Below are 18,992 nucleotides of genomic sequence, written 5' to 3'. Positions count from 1 at the left end.
TGTCAAATAATAAAATTAAAAAAAAAAAAGTATCTTTTTCTACGAATGCTTGTCTCTCTCAAACAGTACAATACTGAATCTGCCTAGAATGTGGATCAGCTTCCTTGGGTACCTGTTAGTATGTATTTGTGAAGGGTTAAAACTATCCTTAAAGAGTCAGGTCTTGTGGATAAAGTAAAAACCAAAATAAGGAAGCACTGAGTGAAAACTCACCATGTCCAACTTCAGAAGTAGGCACTTAGTAATGGCTGAGGCAGTATGTTTATGTGGTTAAGATCGCTTACTTGCATGACCAGTTTTCACATTTATAAGTGCTGGTAACAGAAAGACAAGGCTTATGTCAAAACTTGGACAAGAAACCAACTTCCTCTGAATCAACACCTACCAGTTATAAGAACAATAGGTTATACTATGTAAAAAAAAAAAAAAAAAAAAAAAAAAAAAAAAAAAAAAAAAAAAAAAAAACACAAAAATACATTTTGCTTTTGGAACTAGGGTAGCCATGAATAAATTGTGTTGAGACAGCCCAGAAACAAATCAATATTGTATAAATTTATTTGCTAAAAAGTTAATAAAGAGCATACAGTCTTCAGATTGAAGGCACATATCTTCCATAGTACCCACAAGGTAAAATCCTTTTGTTATTGGGATGGACTCTTCTTCATTCCTCGCCTACTGATCACATACGTGGGAAACTCATCGCTATGCTAATGCCCCAGGACCAGCATTTCCTCCAAGCCCTGAGACTTCTAGCCATCCTGTTCTTTCTACATTCCACTCTTACCTCCATCTCTTTTCCAGCCCTACGTTTGTCAACCTCCCGCCCCCTCTGCCACTCCCATTCCACTCCCGTTATCTCCATATCTCCAGTTTGGGATGAGCACATGGTGGAAGCAGATGCCCAGCAGGGAGTGGCAGGAATCAGGCATCCCCCCAGTGCTCCCAGGTCTCTCAGCCCGTGGCTGTGCTCACTGACGGCTTCTGTCTCCAGGCAAGGTGTCTCTTCCTCTGACCAGGGCTTGGAAGGCTTTATCAGGCCAGGACCACGGGCGCTAGTAGCTGTCTGTACTTAGATTTTGCTTCAGATGGTTCACAGATGAAGGTCAAATGAGCTTACTGAGCACAAAGAGTTCCAGAACTTTCTCTTGGTTCTTCAGGAAAAGGAAAATTGGGGGCTTGATGACTAAGTTGGTAAGCAGCAGCCACCTTATTTATAAGGTAAGGTACAGACGGCAGTCACCTTATTTACCTGCACAAATGACAATTACACCTGAATTGTTTCTATTTGGCTTTAGGAAGGAAATGGGTTTTCCTTTTCAGTTTTTGTTCTGTTTTGGTCAGATACGGACTGTTTTCTTTCCCCAAGCCTACCCTGAAGCATGTCGAGTAACAAAGTCAGCCAGCCCAGCCTTAAATCTTTGCCTCTGGAAATCCAGAGCTCAACTGGTCACTGTCTTTTTTGTAATCCAACAGAAAAAGAAAAAAAGGACCTTTTCTCTCCCCATTTAGAATTCTAAGAGCACACGAGTCAAAACAACGTGTGTCTGCTGTTAACACACGAGGAAAATGGCACGGCCAGACAGCGAGTCACATACCCATCCTTTGTGGCTGTGTAAGACTGTCTGAGGACACTGAGGTCAACCTAAACCAAGGCGTGCCGGAACATTTCACATCATCAGGGACTCCTGCGACCCTGAGAAAGGGGCAGGAGAATTTTACCACTGAAAACTAAGTTCATATTATTGGTAAATGTCCTGGCTACAAAAGCAGGTTATAATTTCACACCAATATCCTGTTGTCAACGTAAAAGTTAAAATTCATTTATTTTCCATGAAACATAAGCATCTAAGTCAATAATTAAAATATATATATTCTTTGAGTCTTTTATACCAGGAGGCCTGTTTTTGGTCTTCTAGTGACTTCCTGCCCATTTTCACCAGACGAAAGCAGCTCGCTCTCGTAACATGCGGACACCGAAGCGCTGCCACTCTCTCTGGTAGATCCACAGTTCCTGTGTGGTGTCCAAACAAGCCAGCACGGCCCCTCCTTTCCATGCGATCAGCCGGGGATCCATGTCCTAGGGAAGTGAAGAAGATATTTCAGCAAAAGTAGACAAGATGTATATTTAATCATTTCCTTGAATTTGGGGGCTAAAAAAACCCTGCTGAGTCAATACCTAAAAAGCCAGATTTTCAACCTGCATTAAAGACTCATCCATAGAGGACCATGAACTACAGACAACCTTCTGTTCCAACTGATAAGAGAACTTCAGTGTTTACTACTGAAGATGCTACTACTCACTGTAATTCCACAAACAGGTGCCCATGTGCAGGAACATACATAAGGAAATCATTATTCTGAAGTTAGAATGGAATAAATATATCCCATTACCCCTTCCTCAGGATTAAAATTAAGTAAGAACATCCCCATGAATTGTTCGTAGGATATAATGAAATACAGACAACAGTCTCTTTCTAAATTCCAGGGTCTGTGTTTCTTCCGAGATAGTTCAGCCAGAAGGAATCTGTAAATATGCCCTCGTCCAGGACCAGCAACAAATCCTTGATAGGAAAGCGAAAACTGGAGTTGTTCTGGCTGACGGGAGACCAGCCAGTCTTCTTGGCCTATCCAGTCCTTTTCCAAAGGCATGGCTTTGGAAGTCAGTCATGCAAGTCTGAAGAGCACAGCAGGGACACCCAGGGGTCCGGAGTCCTGCGAACACCCAGGACTCCAGACCCCTAGCCCAAAGCTCCTTGCACCAAATCTGTGACCTACTGAAATTTTTCCACTTGCCCAAACCCTTAATTAAGAGCTGCCCAGATGCAAGCTCATGGCTCCCAGGATTTTATCTGTCCACATACAACATTATAAAGAATCAGTCCTGGTTTTATGTACATATAATTCAACTGCACCATGAACAACAGACCTTGGGCCTTGTGATCACATCCACATTTTCATAATTCGCCTGAATGAAGGTGGCATTTTGTTGAGATTCTATGTTGCGAAATTCTTGAGCTTTATGAAACATCAAACCACCTCCCACCACGAGGATGGAACTGTACATCTTCTTTTTGGTATCATCAGATGCTGAAAAGACAAGGATAGTCTTCAACTCTTTTCTCTCCATATCCACCACCACCCTGGGCCAAGTCACCACCATCTCTTGCTTAAGAGCCTCCTCAAAGATCTCTCTCCAACCCATCCTCAGCAATGCAAACAGAAGAACCTTGTAAACACCAAAGTGAACAAGTTGCTACCATACGGCACCCTGCTACTTGCAGGATTAGGACCAAAATCTCCACAGGGACCTACAACGTCCAATGTGGCACGTATACACGGCTTCTCTAGCTCCATCCTGGCCCCTTGCCCCCCAGCCACACTGCCTCCACACAGGCCTCTTCCTCTGCCTGGAATGCCATCCTGTGACAGGCTAACCCCCACTCACCTCCTAGATCTCTCAAGTGGCTCTTCCCCAGGAAGGCTTCCCTGGCAAGCCTCCCACCCTCCACACTTCTTTCTAATAAAAATCCCTCACTAAATCCTATCAGAAGCTCTGAGAGCCAGTACCTTTAGTTTGATTTTGCAGCCCCTGCTACAGTTGTGAGTTCCAACGTGTGGGGCAATTTAACGTCTTCGGTCTCCCCTAGTAGTAGGCTGTATGCCCAACAAGGCCAGGAACCGATTCCTAACACCAGACAATGTGAGCACAAAGCAGGAGCTCCAGTTTCTCAATGCATACGCTATGCTGCACAACCACACTCTAGCTTGACCCCCTTCACCTGACCAGCCTCCAAAACATGCTTACAACAGCAGTCGATGCTGTGAAGAATGGCTTTAATCCAGGCCAGGGCTTTCCCTTCAAACAGTGAGATGGCAGTCTTCCTGGACATCAGTGCTGTGTAGAGCCTCCTCAGATTCATTGCCAGCCATCAGACAGTCTCCCGGGGAGGATCCCAAATCCACCTCCTGGCATGGAGTCTTTCTGGAAGATCGGAAGACTGGCCACGAAGATCCCCCTCAAATCCAATGGGTTTGGACGCAGACTTTCGGTCAGCAGTAGCTTTGGCAGACTTTAAATCAAGCAAAAGGACAATCAAGTGGATGGTAGGACTGTCACAGAACAGTGTGGGTGTTTCCCAGCTAGATGCCACCCCTCCTTGAGGCACTATTTACACCACCGTAAACAAAGGTCATCACTGTGGTGCAAGGGAACGCATTGCCAGTTCACAGCCAACCACCCAGACCCACTCCCAGCTCGCCTGGTACTGAAATGCGGTGTGCAAAAGAGGAGGATGTGCTGACGATTCCAAGTAGTCCAATAACAGTCAGGGCAAGTCTCACGACCTTACTATCACCCATTGGATTTAAAACTGATACATCAGTGTACATGGGCATTTCCCCCTTGAACAGAATTTTTAAGTGGAGTATTTCAGTAAGATTCTTGCGCCTGTGGCTACTGTGGAACCCTCATTTTCAGACCTGATCTAACCACCTCATGCTCAGGGACAAGGACTAGAAAAGGTTTAGAGCCCTCCTCTCTTCATCAGAGCTGCTGTTTCATTGGCAGGGAAGAGCTTCTGTGCCCCTGCATCAGACATCCTATTACTGGGACCATTAGCTCTGGACAAAAGAATTCAGTTTGTGCTACCATTACATTACATTACATTACATTACATACCATTTAAGTTATAATTTTAAAATAGGTGAGATTTACTGAAAACATGCCCCTACTGAAAAAGAAATAATGTATACACCAAAAAGAAGTATCTTCATTAAATTAACTTTTAAATGTATGGACTGGTATTCTGAAAATTGAATTAACGTCTGCTGAATAAAGAAATCTGTCATCTGGATTTGAATTTAGACTTCATTTCATATACAGTTCTAAAAACAGTATTAGCTTTAGCATGCAGTCATTTTGCAGTGACTGCCAATGATCTATTAATGACAGGCAAACTGCTGCAGTGGGCAAGGCTGCCCCCTCTCACACTGGAATCACTGCAGACCTGTTCCTGCTTGCTCTGTGTGGCTAGCAGGTAATGCTCATCATGAGGATCCTCAGGGTCTCCCTGGGATCTGTGCTGCAAAGTTGTCATTTTCTGTCCAACAATTCCAAAAGTTGCAGGGTAAAACAAAGCCATTGGGGCCTGTGCAAGGAAGGAAAAAAAAAATGATCAACCAAGGACACTCCCTTCTGAAAAAACTGATCCATTAAATTCTGTTCTTCCCAAAACAAAGCTGGCAGATCAGATCCTAGAAGGCAGACTAAATAAGCACTCACTTTTGGGAGTAGCATTATTTCCTCATTGCACAAGAGGCCAGAAAACTTACAGAAATCATCCAACTGAGTGAGTGATATGACACCAGAGAGAAATGTCAAAGCAAATATAATGCAAGTGCTGGGATGCCTGGGTGGCTCAAATATCTGCCTTCTGCTCAGGTCATGACTCAGCGTCCCAGGATCGAACCCCACATGTGCTCCCTAAGTAGGAAGTCTGCTCTCCCTCTCCCTGCTCCTTCTCTCTCAATAAATAAAATTTTAAAAAAATGTAATGCAGGGGGCGCCTGGTGGCTCAGTGGGTTAAAGCCTCTGCCTTCGGCTCGGGTCGTGATCCCAGGGTCTGGGATCAAGCCCCGCATCAGGCTCTCTGCTCAGCAGGGAGCCTGCTTCCTCCTCTCTCTCTGCCTGCCTCTCTGCCTACTTGTGATCTCTGTCTGTCAAATAATAAATAAAAAATCTTAAAAAAAAAAAAATGTAATGCAAGTGGCCCAATAGCTACTTTATAATTTGTTAGAACAGTACTCCTCTCTCTAAATAGTAACTATCATATAGTGGCTAATTAAAAAGATGGTCCTTGGAACTATTCTAATCTGTATTTCTACTGGTGCTTAAAAAGCTGGTTAGTGAACAATCTAAGCCAGTCGACACTCTGACCTCATGAGGTTTCAGACAAGCACACTTTCTCTCAGTCTTACTGAACCTGGCTGGCTTTCTTTCTGTCCATGAAAATATAGAGCCATATATTACCTGGGAGTTTTTCATCTCCTAATCGAAAACTGGTAAAGTAGGGCAGGAGAATCTGGATGGCGAATCTGAAACTCATGATCCTGAAGTCCAGAGATGTCCTGATTCCAGGAAAAGATGCTGTCAGTGAAGAGTGCATGTAAACTCCTCAAATGACAATTAGCCTCTCCACCATCTGAATTACCTCTATCAAGGCTGCCCTGCAATTTTCTGCCATTTTATCCTCCCGTTACAACTGGAACTTAGTAAAACAGGAGTCCAAAAGTACCCTGCTTCCCTTTCAACTTTTCTGAAATTTCTACCATCTTCAACAAGGACCTAAATCAGTAAGTCAATTCCCTCAGTAACTGGGAAATGATACCCAGTCTTAGGTTTTCTCAAAATTTTGTTATTTAGAATTAGATTGCTTGAAAAGTGTCAGGGAAAAGAAAAAGACCTGAAACAGAAAGCATAAGAAGGTAGAAGTCCACATATGGCAATGTTAACATGTTGACTGTTCACAACACTAAGAAAGTGCTTCAACAGATGCCATTTTATTACACGTCCGTACCTATACATTCATTACACCTGACATCTCTAAAGAGAGACAAATTTGCTAAATAACTTTTCTTTGAAAAGCCAGCTGTATTTCTAGAACCTGAGACAACCTAACAGTGCTGACCTTACCAAAACACTCGCACTCCTTAAGAACTTCAAGCCCCTCTCAACTTAGGTTGAAAGGTTAGCATAATACTATTATATTTTTAATTGCCTTTGAAATATCTTAAAATTTTCCCAGAAACACAAATAACCAGCATTTTGATTTGCTCTCACCTGATCTAAATGACAAAAAGTTTCTTTAAGGTGCTGCAGAAGAAGACAATCCATTTTATTTGTTAGCTGGCATTCTCGTAAGGGAACCCGGCTCGCTGCATCAGCCAGTAGAAACACCTTGACACGTCAGACCCCCCATAGGCCAGACAGAGGCTAGAGTTAGAAGAAAAGGCAGGTGGGTAATCTGTTGGTCAAGAAGGTACGAAGGGCATTTCAAAAACTCAATCGGGGCACAGTGAAACATGACAAGTCTCAAAGGATGTTTACAGTAGGAATAAAAATGAAAGGACAGGGGGCGCCTGAGTGCTCATTGGGTTGAGCCTCTGCCTTCGGCTCGGGTCATGATCTCAGGGTCCTGGGATAGAGCCCCACATCAGGTTCTCTGCTCAGAGGGGAGCCTGCTTCCCTCTCTCTATGCCTGCCTCTCTGCCTACTTGTGATCTCTCTGTCAAACAAATAAATAAAATCTTAAAAAAAAAAAAAAAAATGAAAGGACAGGATGGATGGATGGGAGGTAGAAATGGAACTCTAGCAAAAGACCAGTGGTGGGCATCTAGCAGCAGTCATGCTATTTGCAAAAAAGTTCCAAGAAACAGAATACTCACAACTAAATGCACTCATTTCTAAGACATTCTATTTACCATATGAGAGTTGTCTGCCTGTCCATACTCACCAGTATATCAAGTTGACAGGCAGTGACACCACAAGACAAACTCATAGGAGAAAACTTTAAAGTGTATACTACCCACTAACTGAATGGTTCTATGGTTTGGGAAAAGCCCTGCCATGTTATTTTAGAGGTGGGAGACCCAGGCCCAGTGTTTCTCCATATTTTGAGAACCAAAAGCATTAAGTAACATATAAGCAATGGATGAGCCAAATGAATGTATGCTGGATTTTAGAATGTATCATAATCTGGGGTGCGAGGCAACAGATCAACCGTTCTTATGGACTGCTTAGCTCCTCTTTTAAATGTTTCTATACCCTGCATCTCGAACTATCAACATGAGGGATAGGAAGAACTACAGCATCCTAAAGAAGCCTTCCTGGGAGCACATAATTGCTGCAGAGATCCTGTGCACTGCCTGAGTGTGCTCACCCCGTGCTGGGCTTGTCGCAGGAAGGAGAAGCAACAAACCTGCTCCTGAGAGTTATTTTATTACCTCTTGTATCAGTGATGACATTATAAAGGGACTTGACCAGAAAGCTACTCATCACTCACTGAATAATTATGATAAAAGCAAATACTCACAATGCTAGAAAGAGAATTCAGAATTGAAAACCTCTTTTCCCCAACATGGCCTGCCTAAATGGAGCTTTGCTGTGAGCAAACTGGTATGTCTACAGCAGACCACAGCACGACAAAGAGCTGCCTTCGTGGGAAAGCACACAATGCAAGCTAGGATTTTTAGGAGCTGCTGATGTGAACTCACAGTGGAGAGTTCTAACAGGAAGGATAAAATCAGTGGTTTATAGCCTTCCTAGAATTTGTACTTCCCCAATCTGGGTATACTATGCAAATTTTGAATATATAATTCCTTATAAAAAATTTTCTTTTTAGCTTCTAATGCTTTATAGCAACATAGGCTATGAGGGGAGAAGGAGCAGAGAACGCAACTTTCCAAGGTTCTTACCGAGTATTCCGATGAGAGACCCCATCCTCCACACAGCACACACTTGTCTTCTGGTCTCCAACATCTACGATACATGTGCTGCTTAAACCACTTCCAAGGTGGCACAGACAGACTCCTGATGGACCACAATCCCTGAAACACAAAGGCAGAGAAGCAATCAGCTAGGGAGCAGTAAAGAGCCAAGGACGAATCATCAGTTAAAGTCTGGGAACCCCTGGGCAATTGTCTAAGCAAGGCTGAGACACTCAGAATAAGCATTTCAATACAGCACTGACTTAGATTAACGTCAGTAAAAAAGAAAAACAAATCTCATCTCAAGCAGCTTTCTCTGGAATATCCAGACTTACCTGAAAAACCCATCTTCATTAGGATCATATTCACTAATTCTTTCACATGCTGTTTATTATAGATATCAGGAATTAGCAAGATACATCTATAATACTAAAAAAGAAGAAGAACAACAAAACAGTTAATATTAAAATCTGGTCAAAATAAATGTCACTATACTTGTCTTCAGAGACAATTCTCTCTAAAGGATGGCAGCAATGGTTAGAGGCCCAGAACAAAAGCTCAAACCTCTCTGCTATCTTATAGGTTCAACAAAAAATAGAAAATTTTGAAACTGTGTGGGTTTTCCCCCCCTTTAAAATATTAAAAACTGTGAAATGGTATCACAATCCAAGATTTCAAGATATACTACAAAGCTATAATAATCAAAACAGTATGGTAAAGACACAAAAATACACAGACCAATGGAACACAACAGAGCCCAAAAATAGACCCACACTTAAGCGATAAATTGATCTCCGACAAAGGCAGCAAGAATATGCAATGGGAAAGAGTGTCTTCACTAAATGGTGCTGGGAAAACTGGACAGCTACATGCAAAAGAATGAAATTGGACCACTTTCTCACGCCATGACAAAAATAAACTCAAAATGGGTTAAAAACATAAATGTGAGACCTGAATCCATAAACTCCTAGAAGAAAACATAGGCAAGTTCTTTGACAACAGCCCCAATTTTTCTAGAGATGTCTCCTGAGGCAAGGAAACAAAAGCAAAATTAAACTAGTAGGTCTACACCAAAATAAAAAGTTTGCACAGAGAAGGAAACCATCAACAAAATAAAAAGACAACCTACTTAGCTGGAGAAGGTATCTGCAAATGATATATTTGATAAGAGATTAATATATTGTCAAAATATATAAAGAACTTACACAACTCAACCAGAAAAACAAATAATCCAATTAAAAATACGGGCGGAGGATCTGAATAGACATTTTTCCAAAGAACACAGGCAGATGGCCAAAAGACACGGAGAGACACTCAACATCACTCATTAACAGGGAAACGCAAGTCAAAACCACAATGAGCTATCACCTCGCACCTGTCCGAATGACTACTACCAAACAGACAAGAAATAATAAGTGTTGGGGAGGATGTAGAGAAAAAGTGGGAAGGTAAATTGGTATAGCTACTATGGAAAACAGAATGGAGAGTCCTAAAAAATTAAAAATAGAAATAATACATGACCCACTAATTCCACTATTGGCTATTACCCAAAGAAAATTAAAACAGTAATTTGAAAGAATACATGTACAGCCATGTTCACTGCAGCAGTGTTTACAACAGCCCAGATATGGAAGCAACCTCAGTGTACGTCAATAGATTAATGGGTATAGAAGATGTGGTATGGGGCGCCTGGGTGGCTCAGTGGGTTAAAGCCTCTGCCTTCAGCTTAGGTCATGATCTCAGAGTCCTGGGATCGAGCCCCGCATCGGGCTCTCTACTGAGCAGGGAGCCTGCTTCCCCCCTCTCTCTGCCTATCTCTCTGCCTACTTGTGATCTCTGTCAAATAAATAAATAAAATCTTTACCAAAAAAAAAAAAAAAAAAAAGAAGATGTGGTATGTATATACAATGGAATATTACTCAACCATAAAAAGTAATAAGATCTTGCCATTTGCAACAACTTGAGTGGACCTACAGGACCCTTATGCTAAGTGAAACTGGTCAGAGAAAAACAATTACCACATGAATTCACTTATATGCGGAATCTAAAAAACAAAACAAACCAAAAAAAGCAGAAACAGACCCATAAATACAGAGAATGAACTGGTGGCTGTCAGAGTAGAGAGAGGGAGGGGGATGGCAAAATGGGTGAAAGGGAATGGGAGATAATGGCCAGTTATGGAATGAATAAGCCATGGGGATGAAAGATACCTCAGCACAGGGGAGTACAGTCAATAGTACTGTAATAGCACTGTGTGGTGACAGACGGTACCTACCTTGGGGCGACCACATTATGTACAAAGTGTCCAATCACTGTGTTGTACACCTAAAACTGATAAAACTTTGTGTCTCATCTATATTTCAACCAAAAAAGGAAAACAAAAACAAAACCAAAAACCTTGTGAAATTAAAGTAAGACAACAAATGTGAACTGAAAAAGGTCCAAAGAGAAGATATAACATGAGCAAGCCTTCTGGTTGCAGAGCAGCAGATAGGACACAATAGAAAAAAACAAAATAAGAAAAAGAGAAATCACCAGAGATGAAGTCAGTGAAGAAGGAAAGCTATCCTCAAGCTATCCCTGAATGCTTCAAGGACACTAGATTACAAACAACTCACTGATATGTTCTTTTACTGATCAAGACTCTTTTTTTTTTTTTTTAATTTTTTAAAGATCTTTATTTGTTTATTTGACAGATCACAAGTAGGCAGAGAGGCAGGCAGAGAGAGAGAGGAGGAAGCAGGCTCCTTGCTGAGCAGAGAGCCCAATGCGGGGCTCGATCCCAGGACCCTGGGATCATGACCTGAGCCGAAGGCAGAGGCTTTAACCACTGAGCCACCCAGGCGCCCCCTGATCAAGACTCTTAAAGTCAGTTCAGGTAACTGAATTTTAGCTCACCTTTAAATCTTTCAGCGGGATTTCCAAGTATTTTTGGATTGCGTGAGACCATATTACTTCAATATCTGCCAGAACAGCAGTAAGGGAGCCCCCAGGTCCCGGGTGAATATTTAACTGACCTCTTCTGATAGGCCAGTGAATATTGTAACAGTCCAATGGATTAACGTACAAGGCCTAGAAAAGATGGGGAGATGAATACATTGTTAAAACTTCTCTTGGGCGTTTTCTGGATTCACATTAAAAAAAATCTAGGGCCAGAGTTATGATTAACATTTGCTGACTATTCCAAATGTTGAGAGTGGAGAATCTAACATCACAGGAGCCAGTGTATCTGGGCCTGCAAGAGAGATTATGAACTCTAGGAAACACTAGAACTGGACAGCACTGCAAATTTGCCTACCTCTTCTCCCACCAAAAACTCCGGATGATGAGATGTGTTTGTCCACTTATTTCCAGAACAGTGATCTAAAATTGCAGGTCGCATCTGCTTGTTGTAGGAGCGTGCCTGAAACAACAAATTATCTGAAAATTTACGTAAGAAAAAAGGGGGAGGGGAAGAGAAATGTAGTATGAATCCTCTTTTCTCCGCTCTCTCATAGACCAGATACAGTAGCAAAACTAAATCACAAATCCTAATATTGGCAAAATAATAACTGGTCACAAAAAGAGTCTTTTGGCCTTTTCCAAAATTGTGATTTTTTTCCCCTGGGTTTTAATGCCTAGGCTGTGATTCATAGCCAGTCCAAAAATTAATACTGCACTCTGTTTAAAGCTGAATATACATTTATGTATCATACCAACTCATGTCCATTTCTAATAGTATTTTTTATCATATTAAAATGGCACATGTAGTAAGAATATTGCTTCCCACGAAGATCTTGGAATTACACACTTAAGACTCTCAAGTACACTATAAATTTTATCAACTTGCCAAGAAACACCATCTTTTAAATTATTCATCTTGCCCAAGCATTTGTGACACTGATTTGGTTATTATGTAGGTGGTTATGAATGGTTTTCTTCCTTTTTTAAAGAAATCCCATCTTTAGTTTGCATAATGAAATCATGAATAGCACTTATTGACAGAACAGCGGTGACAGAATGAATCTGAAGAAAGAGTGAAGACTGAACCTGTTCAGGGGACACGGGAATCCGTCTTGTACCATTTGACATCTTTTAGACCATATTGCTTGATCCACCATTTTAAGGCCATTTTGTCTTTGTTCATTACTTTCTGGTTTCTGGGGAGAAAAGTGAAAGATGAGCGGCACAAAGATTTAGTGAAAAAAGAATGCAATGTGGCAAACTACTGATTTAATCTATGGAGAGGAAATGCCCTCTCATAAACAAGTAGCTGCATTTCCTTAATTTCTGCCATATGTATCAATCTTTAGGATTCAAAGTAATCTTTTTATTCTTTATAAATAAAAAGTCAGAAAGGAACCCTTACCATAAACCAACTATTTGCAAAATCTATAACCTTAAGTGAAGTTTAAGTGATAAAACTGTTCATGGCACTAAGCACTGGATAGCTACTTAGTATTTACAGAGTATTTTAGAGACTTTTCCAAACATTTCCATATTCTCATATTTATAATTTTGTAACAACGTTTTATTCACTCGGGTTATTTTGTTTATTCAGCAGGTATTCAAGTCCCCGTAACACTATAAAGAGCACATCTATAAATAGCTCCATGGAAAAGTTACTGTTTTCTATCAACTTTTACTCCTGAGATTTATGTCCTATTGTAGAAGTGTAAGATCCAATGATAGAAATGGATTTACACTCTTACACCCTCAAGTTACACTTTAGCTTAGAAATGGACTTAGGTAGTCTTGCTAAAAAAAAGTGGAACCTTAAAGCTAACAGAAGTATAGAAACTTCAAGTTCCTAAAACTATCTTTCATTTAAAACTTAAAAGTGGATTACAATGCAATACCCATATTTTCACATCTACCATGAAAAATGTTTCTGATAATTACTATCTGCAAGGTAGGATAAAGTAAATGCTAACTGCAAGGATATATACAGTCTTGCCTTTATATTATAATTTGATCTAAAACTGGAGAAAGTGATTGTAACAATTCGATTTGCTTATGGATTGAAAATACAAACTCAATATAAACTCTAAGTATCTGGAAGAGAAAAATATGTCTGTTAAGAGACCTTAATGCATCAGTAAGTGAGTGACAATTCTGTACCTTCCATTAAAAATCTCCTTCATCAATACCCAATTCATGCTGATGGGTTAAAATCATTTTATTTGCTTTTGTCATAATTATTTCTCTACAATCTAAAACCACTAGCTCACATGAAAAATGCTACTTGTAACCCTGAATGTTATTATTGTGAAACACATTAAAGCTATGAAGATGTTAATTCAAGTATACACAGCATACTTGAAAGTCTAAGCTCTCCCAGGAAAATCACCTTGGGCTTTCTCTCCAGATCCTCCATTTCTTTTCTTTTCTTTTCTCTCTTTCTTAAGATTTTATTTATTTGAGAGAGAGAATGAGAGAACCAGAGAGAGAGAGAGAGAGAGAGAGAGCGAGCAAGCATGAGAAGGGGGAGAGTCAGAGGGAGAAGCAGACTCTCTGCTAAGCAGGGAGCCTGTGCAGGACTCCTGATCCTGGGACTCCAGGATCATGACCTAAGCCAAAGGCAGTCGCTTAACCAACTGAGCCACCCAAGTGCTCCAGATCCTCCATTTCTGACTTACATTTAGTCCTTCCCTTAGGAGCCAGCTGTCCTTATATAGCGGCTGCCCTTGTTGTTTGTGCCTTCGTGCAATGACATGAGGAATGCTGGCAGGAAGTGTGTCTGTGGCTCGACCAATCCTTAAGGTTGTTGAACCTGGATGTATGACAACAATGAAGTTGCTCTGGATTTGCTGCGAATATAAAACACGGGAGTGTGACCTTAGTAAATAACATACAGGTAACAGGCTAGACTAAGAAGTGAGTCTCCTATAAAGACTACCAGACTCACAGGTTTCAAAATAATTCAGTGAAGGTAGCTCTCTGAGAGGCAACCAATTATTGCTCTCTGCAGAATGCAAACTCTTTTCCAGTATCTGACTCAGTACACAGGTCAACATCTGTTCAAATGAACAAAACGATAAATATCCAATATAAGTTAACCTACAATTACTGAGCATTTCTGTGCCAGTACTGCGGGTACAATGGTGATCAAGACAAAATCCCAACCACCAGAGACCTTTTAGTCTACTAGGGGAAACAGACAAGGAGTAAGCGTAGGGAATACTATGACTAGCAAAATACTAGCTACATTTGAATCACCTAAAGATGCTTGTAGATTAAAAAAAAAAAAAAAAAAAAAAAAAGCAAGCTAGACTCTAAGCCTACACTACAAATTTTGATTCAGAATTTTCAGAGAAGGAGCCTAGATATCTGCAACTTTCAAAAGTTCCTGAGGTGATCATCATGACTACTCAGGTTTAACAACTACTGATCGAACAGGTTAGGGAAGAAATTCACATAAGCACAGAATTATTATTTTGTAATGCTGGAAAGTAAGGCTTTATACGTCAACTACTTCTGAGTGTATGCATAAACCACATTTTGGTTGTTGTTTTTGTTTTGTTTTTGTTTTTTTTATTTGACAGACAGAAATCACAAGCAGGAGAGAGGCCCTCCGCAGAGAGAAGGGGGAGGCAGGCCCCCCACCGAGCAGAGAGCCCGACTTGGGGCTCGATCCCAGGACCCCGGGACCACGACCCGGGCCGAAGGCAGAGGCTCCAACCCACTGAGCCACCCAGGCGCCCCTGGTCATTGTTTTTGAAACACTTTACCCCTCATTAGTTCTGTGCTATTCACCTAATCTGGCAAAAGTTTGAGGTTAAAATGCCAGAGTTCACTATTCTGTCCTCAAGGGTGTGAAAACTTTGCTGCATTTCACTCTTGCATCCACTCTTGGGAAGTGGTGAACAAGAAATGACAAAGCGGCATATGTCAGGACGTGGAGTGATTACCTGTGGGCTTTACGTTTAGATGGTAATTGTTTCAGATATGTAATTTGCAAAGGGGGCAGAACATAATCTGAATCAGTTGGGGGACTTTCAGTGGAGAGCAGGGAAAGAACCCCTGATGATCCCTGACAACAGGATCCCTCTTGGAGAACCACCACTCCTGCACAACTTCTTAGCCTGCCCTACTCTTCTTCCACGTCTCCATTTACATTTCCTAGCTTGCCCATAAGATAAAGGCCAGAACCTGTTGAAATCAATATCCGGTCTACTTCTCTAGCCTTACTCGAGAACCACCTCCTTTCTGGTCTCTTTAACCTTCTTAATCTAGATCTCTCTTGATTTCTTAACTCACCATCATGACTTCTAGGTCTGCACACAGGTTAACTCCCTCTGCCTGCCACGTCCTTTCTCCCTGGTAAATCTTACTTCTCCCTTCAGTTCTGAAGTTAAATGTTATTAGACTAGTTTGTTTTCCCTGTGCAATATAATTTTCACGGCAACTGTCATGCCTGTAATTAGTTACTGTCTGCCCCGCCAACAGAAAAAAACCTTCATGTAAGAAGGGATCACTTGTGTCTTGTTCACTACTCTGTGCCCAGCAGAAGGCATAAAGGAGCCTAGAAATTGTCTGCTGAATGCACCTCTTCCATGGGGTTGGCATGATGTTAAACAGGACTTCCCGAGCTTTTCTGGAATATGGGCGACATCTGTCCAGTAGAGTGGAGAAAAAAGATGAAGCTGCTTGCCGTCAGGGATACCTGTACCTCATTTACAGCACACAGGCCGCAGCACATTGACTGGAAAGCTCTGGGGTTAGGAATGGCAGGTTTCCAAAAGTGTGAACAAATATTTTTTAATAATTCCATATTTATATTAACATATTAGGGAAAAAAACTAGCTGGGTAGGTCCCACAAATCATTTCCCAGAATAGTACCACTTAAGTAAGACTGAGTAAAAAGGTACTAACTAAACAAAAGGGTGTTTGTTTAACAACAAACTAACAAACTAAAGGGTGTTCTACAACAGACTGACGACTGACGTTAAGGAAATGCCGCTAGAGTGATTAAGGGCCCAGGCTATGGATTCACAGACCTGGCTTCCAATTCATACTGCAGCACTTCCGTCTGGATGAAGCTCCCACCACAGTTACTGTGAGGACTCAGCCAGTTAGTCAGTCTGGCTAGCTCTTCCAAAGTTCTCCACTGCCTTCCAGAAGACACTGACTCTGGGTTTTGAGACTCTTGTGATAGGCTCTGCTAAGATCTCCAGCGTCACCTTTTGCACCTTCTTCCTCACTTCCAGACATCCTGATGCCAAAACTTCATATGATCACCAAAAACTTCACATTCGCCTCCTGGCCCAGGTCACTTCCACACTGTTCTCCTTCCCTGAGATTCCCCTGACTCCTAATCATTCTTCAGGTCGTGGTCCTGAGGTCACTTCCTTTTCAAACCATCCCAGGCCATCAGGGCTAAAAGGGGTACCTGCGGTGCGTGCCCAACACTTCCCTATGACCTCTTCTGGCACTAGCCCGGCCCAAGCCTGCCCTAATACCTGCTGCCCCATGCCCAACTGTGAGCTCTACCCTCCTGCCCTCCCACTCACAGATGAGGGAATCCTAGAGGGTGAGAACTGGCAAGGCCCTTACAGACCAGCCACTCTGCTGCCTCAACTCCATGGGTGGAGAAACTGAGGCCTGTACCACGGGAAGAACCACCCTCGGGGGTTTACGGGGACAGGGTGCTGTATATATCCTACGGCTGCCTGGCCGGCTGGGTGTTATCCTTAACCCACCCACCAGTCAGGAACTGCCTCAGAGACGGTCAACATGAAACTGAACATTTCAATGCCTCCTTACTTTTGCTGTGAATTTGCCCATTTTCCTACGGGAACATTGATTTTTTTCACTGATCATAAGCACACACACGTGCTCCGTGCTTGCCCTGCAACTCCAAATAATTCTTTCTGGTTAGCAGGATTTGCTCTTGCTCTGGTTCTGACACACAAACTCTTCACGTCTATTCACACAGTCGCCAGCCTTGGATTTTCCTAGCGTTATGCTTGAACTGGACGCCACGCCCTGAGGTCTCTCCTTCACAAAGGAATACGCCTGCCCCGCCAACTGTCTCTGCCCGGTGCCAAACTATCTGCGGTCAAGGACACCCCAGGGCAGCGTGGAAGGCGGGTGAAAGCCCGGTCCTGGTTCCGGTTCCGCGGCCGGCCGGGGAGGGAACTACCGCTTGCACCAACCACCAAGGTTGTGGGGGGGGGGCCGGAAGCCTCGCGTCACCACCTCCCTCCCTTCCCCCGCCTGCCTCCTCTCTCCCGCCCGGCCGGAAGGCCCTCACCGAGACCCGCCCCCGGCGCCGCGCCTCACCTCCTGCAGCGACTCCGGCACTAGCGCGGGCACGATGGGCCTTTTCACGCCGCGCTGCTCCTTCTCCTTCTCCCCGCCCTTCTCCTTCCCGTTCTCTCTCTCCCCGTCCCCCTTCGCCGCCTGGGTCATTGCGGGCCCGGCGACGCCTACCGGCCTCCACCCTCAGCGACGCGGAGCGCCGCGCCGGCGGAGCTGGAGAGGCCCCCGCGCACGCGCAACCTCCAGCCGGCCTTCCCGCAACCAAGATGGCCGCCGGGCAGCTACCCCGGAGACTTCCGGGAAAGCGGAGGGGCGGAGCCATCCGGAGGAGGGGGCGGGGCGGGGTAGGGCGTGATGAGTGAGTGTTGCTGCGATTGGTCCTGACGGTAGCCTGCCCAGGGCCGACTTGTTTTTATTTCGAGCGCTCACGCAGGAGCAGCGGGTACGCGGTTTTTGGCTTAGCTCACAGATTCTTTACTGGCCTCCCAGACCCCACGCATATTCTAGTTCTCATACTGCGCTGGTGATGCTCAGTCCAGCCTCTAACGTTAAGGTGTTCTTGAATTAGGGCGCCTCACTCCACATCCCTTGCGCGAATTTATCCAGTTTCCATGGCTTTACGTATGAAGATAACTCCCAAATACATGATTCCCGTCTGGAAGTCTCCCTGAGATCCAGACTGACAGCCAATTGCCTGCTATCTCCATTTGGATATCCACAAGGCATTGCAAACTTAAATGAGCCCAAACTGTAACTCTTGATCTGTCCCGCCCCCACACCCCAACACTACAGTCTCTCTCACCATCTCGGTAAATAACACTTCGATTCTTCAGTTGTCCAATCCATCAGCAAATCCTGTTGTCGCTAAAATACATCTTGAACGAACCCACTTCTCCATTCCTACTGCTACTACTTAGCCCAAACTACCATCTCACCGGCACTGTAACAGTCTTTTAACCCAACTCCCTGCTTGGTCTTGTCTTCTTTCAGTCTGTTCTTCAGTCCGTTGCCCAAGTGTCAGGTTTTAAAGTATGTAGTTAAGACAATGAAAAAAAAAAAAAAAAAGACAATCAGTACTACATACCCAGCACTCCATATAATAGCACCAATGAGTATTCTCAAAAATTAAACCAATGCTTTGTTTCCTGGCTTATGGAACAGAATCTAAACTAACTACAGCCTAGAAAGCCATTCTTAATCCAGTCCCTGCTACATCACTAAATTCACCTCATCTCTCTCCTTCTGTTGGCATTTCCAGCTACAC

At 43.0% G+C, this 18,992-nt stretch overlaps 1 protein-coding gene across 1 annotated transcript; it reads right to left on the bottom strand.

Annotated features, from left to right (window-relative positions):
* Positions 1-537: 537 nt before the first annotated feature.
* On the bottom strand, positions 538-18,021 carry ACTR8 (actin related protein 8). The gene is given in 21 exon segments (XM_053447780.1): positions 538-2,077; positions 2,927-2,958; positions 2,961-2,992; positions 2,994-3,087; positions 3,806-3,899; positions 3,901-3,971; positions 3,974-4,070; positions 5,007-5,151; positions 6,034-6,056; positions 6,058-6,126; positions 6,839-6,915; positions 6,918-6,991; positions 8,473-8,569; positions 8,572-8,604; positions 8,820-8,913; positions 11,383-11,556; positions 11,783-11,887; positions 12,514-12,560; positions 12,563-12,623; positions 14,103-14,273; positions 17,750-18,021. Coding segments are annotated over 21 exon segments (1,863 nt in total). The 5' UTR covers positions 17,879-18,021; the 3' UTR covers positions 538-1,933.
* Positions 18,022-18,992: the final 971 nt, after the last annotated feature.

This window comes from Lutra lutra, chromosome 1, assembly GCF_902655055.1.
Source record: "Lutra lutra chromosome 1, mLutLut1.2, whole genome shotgun sequence".
NCBI classification, from domain to species: Eukaryota; Metazoa; Chordata; class Mammalia; order Carnivora; family Mustelidae; genus Lutra; species Lutra lutra.
The sequence above is the reverse complement of the archived record's forward strand: the minus strand, read 5'-3'. Positions and strand labels throughout refer to the sequence as shown.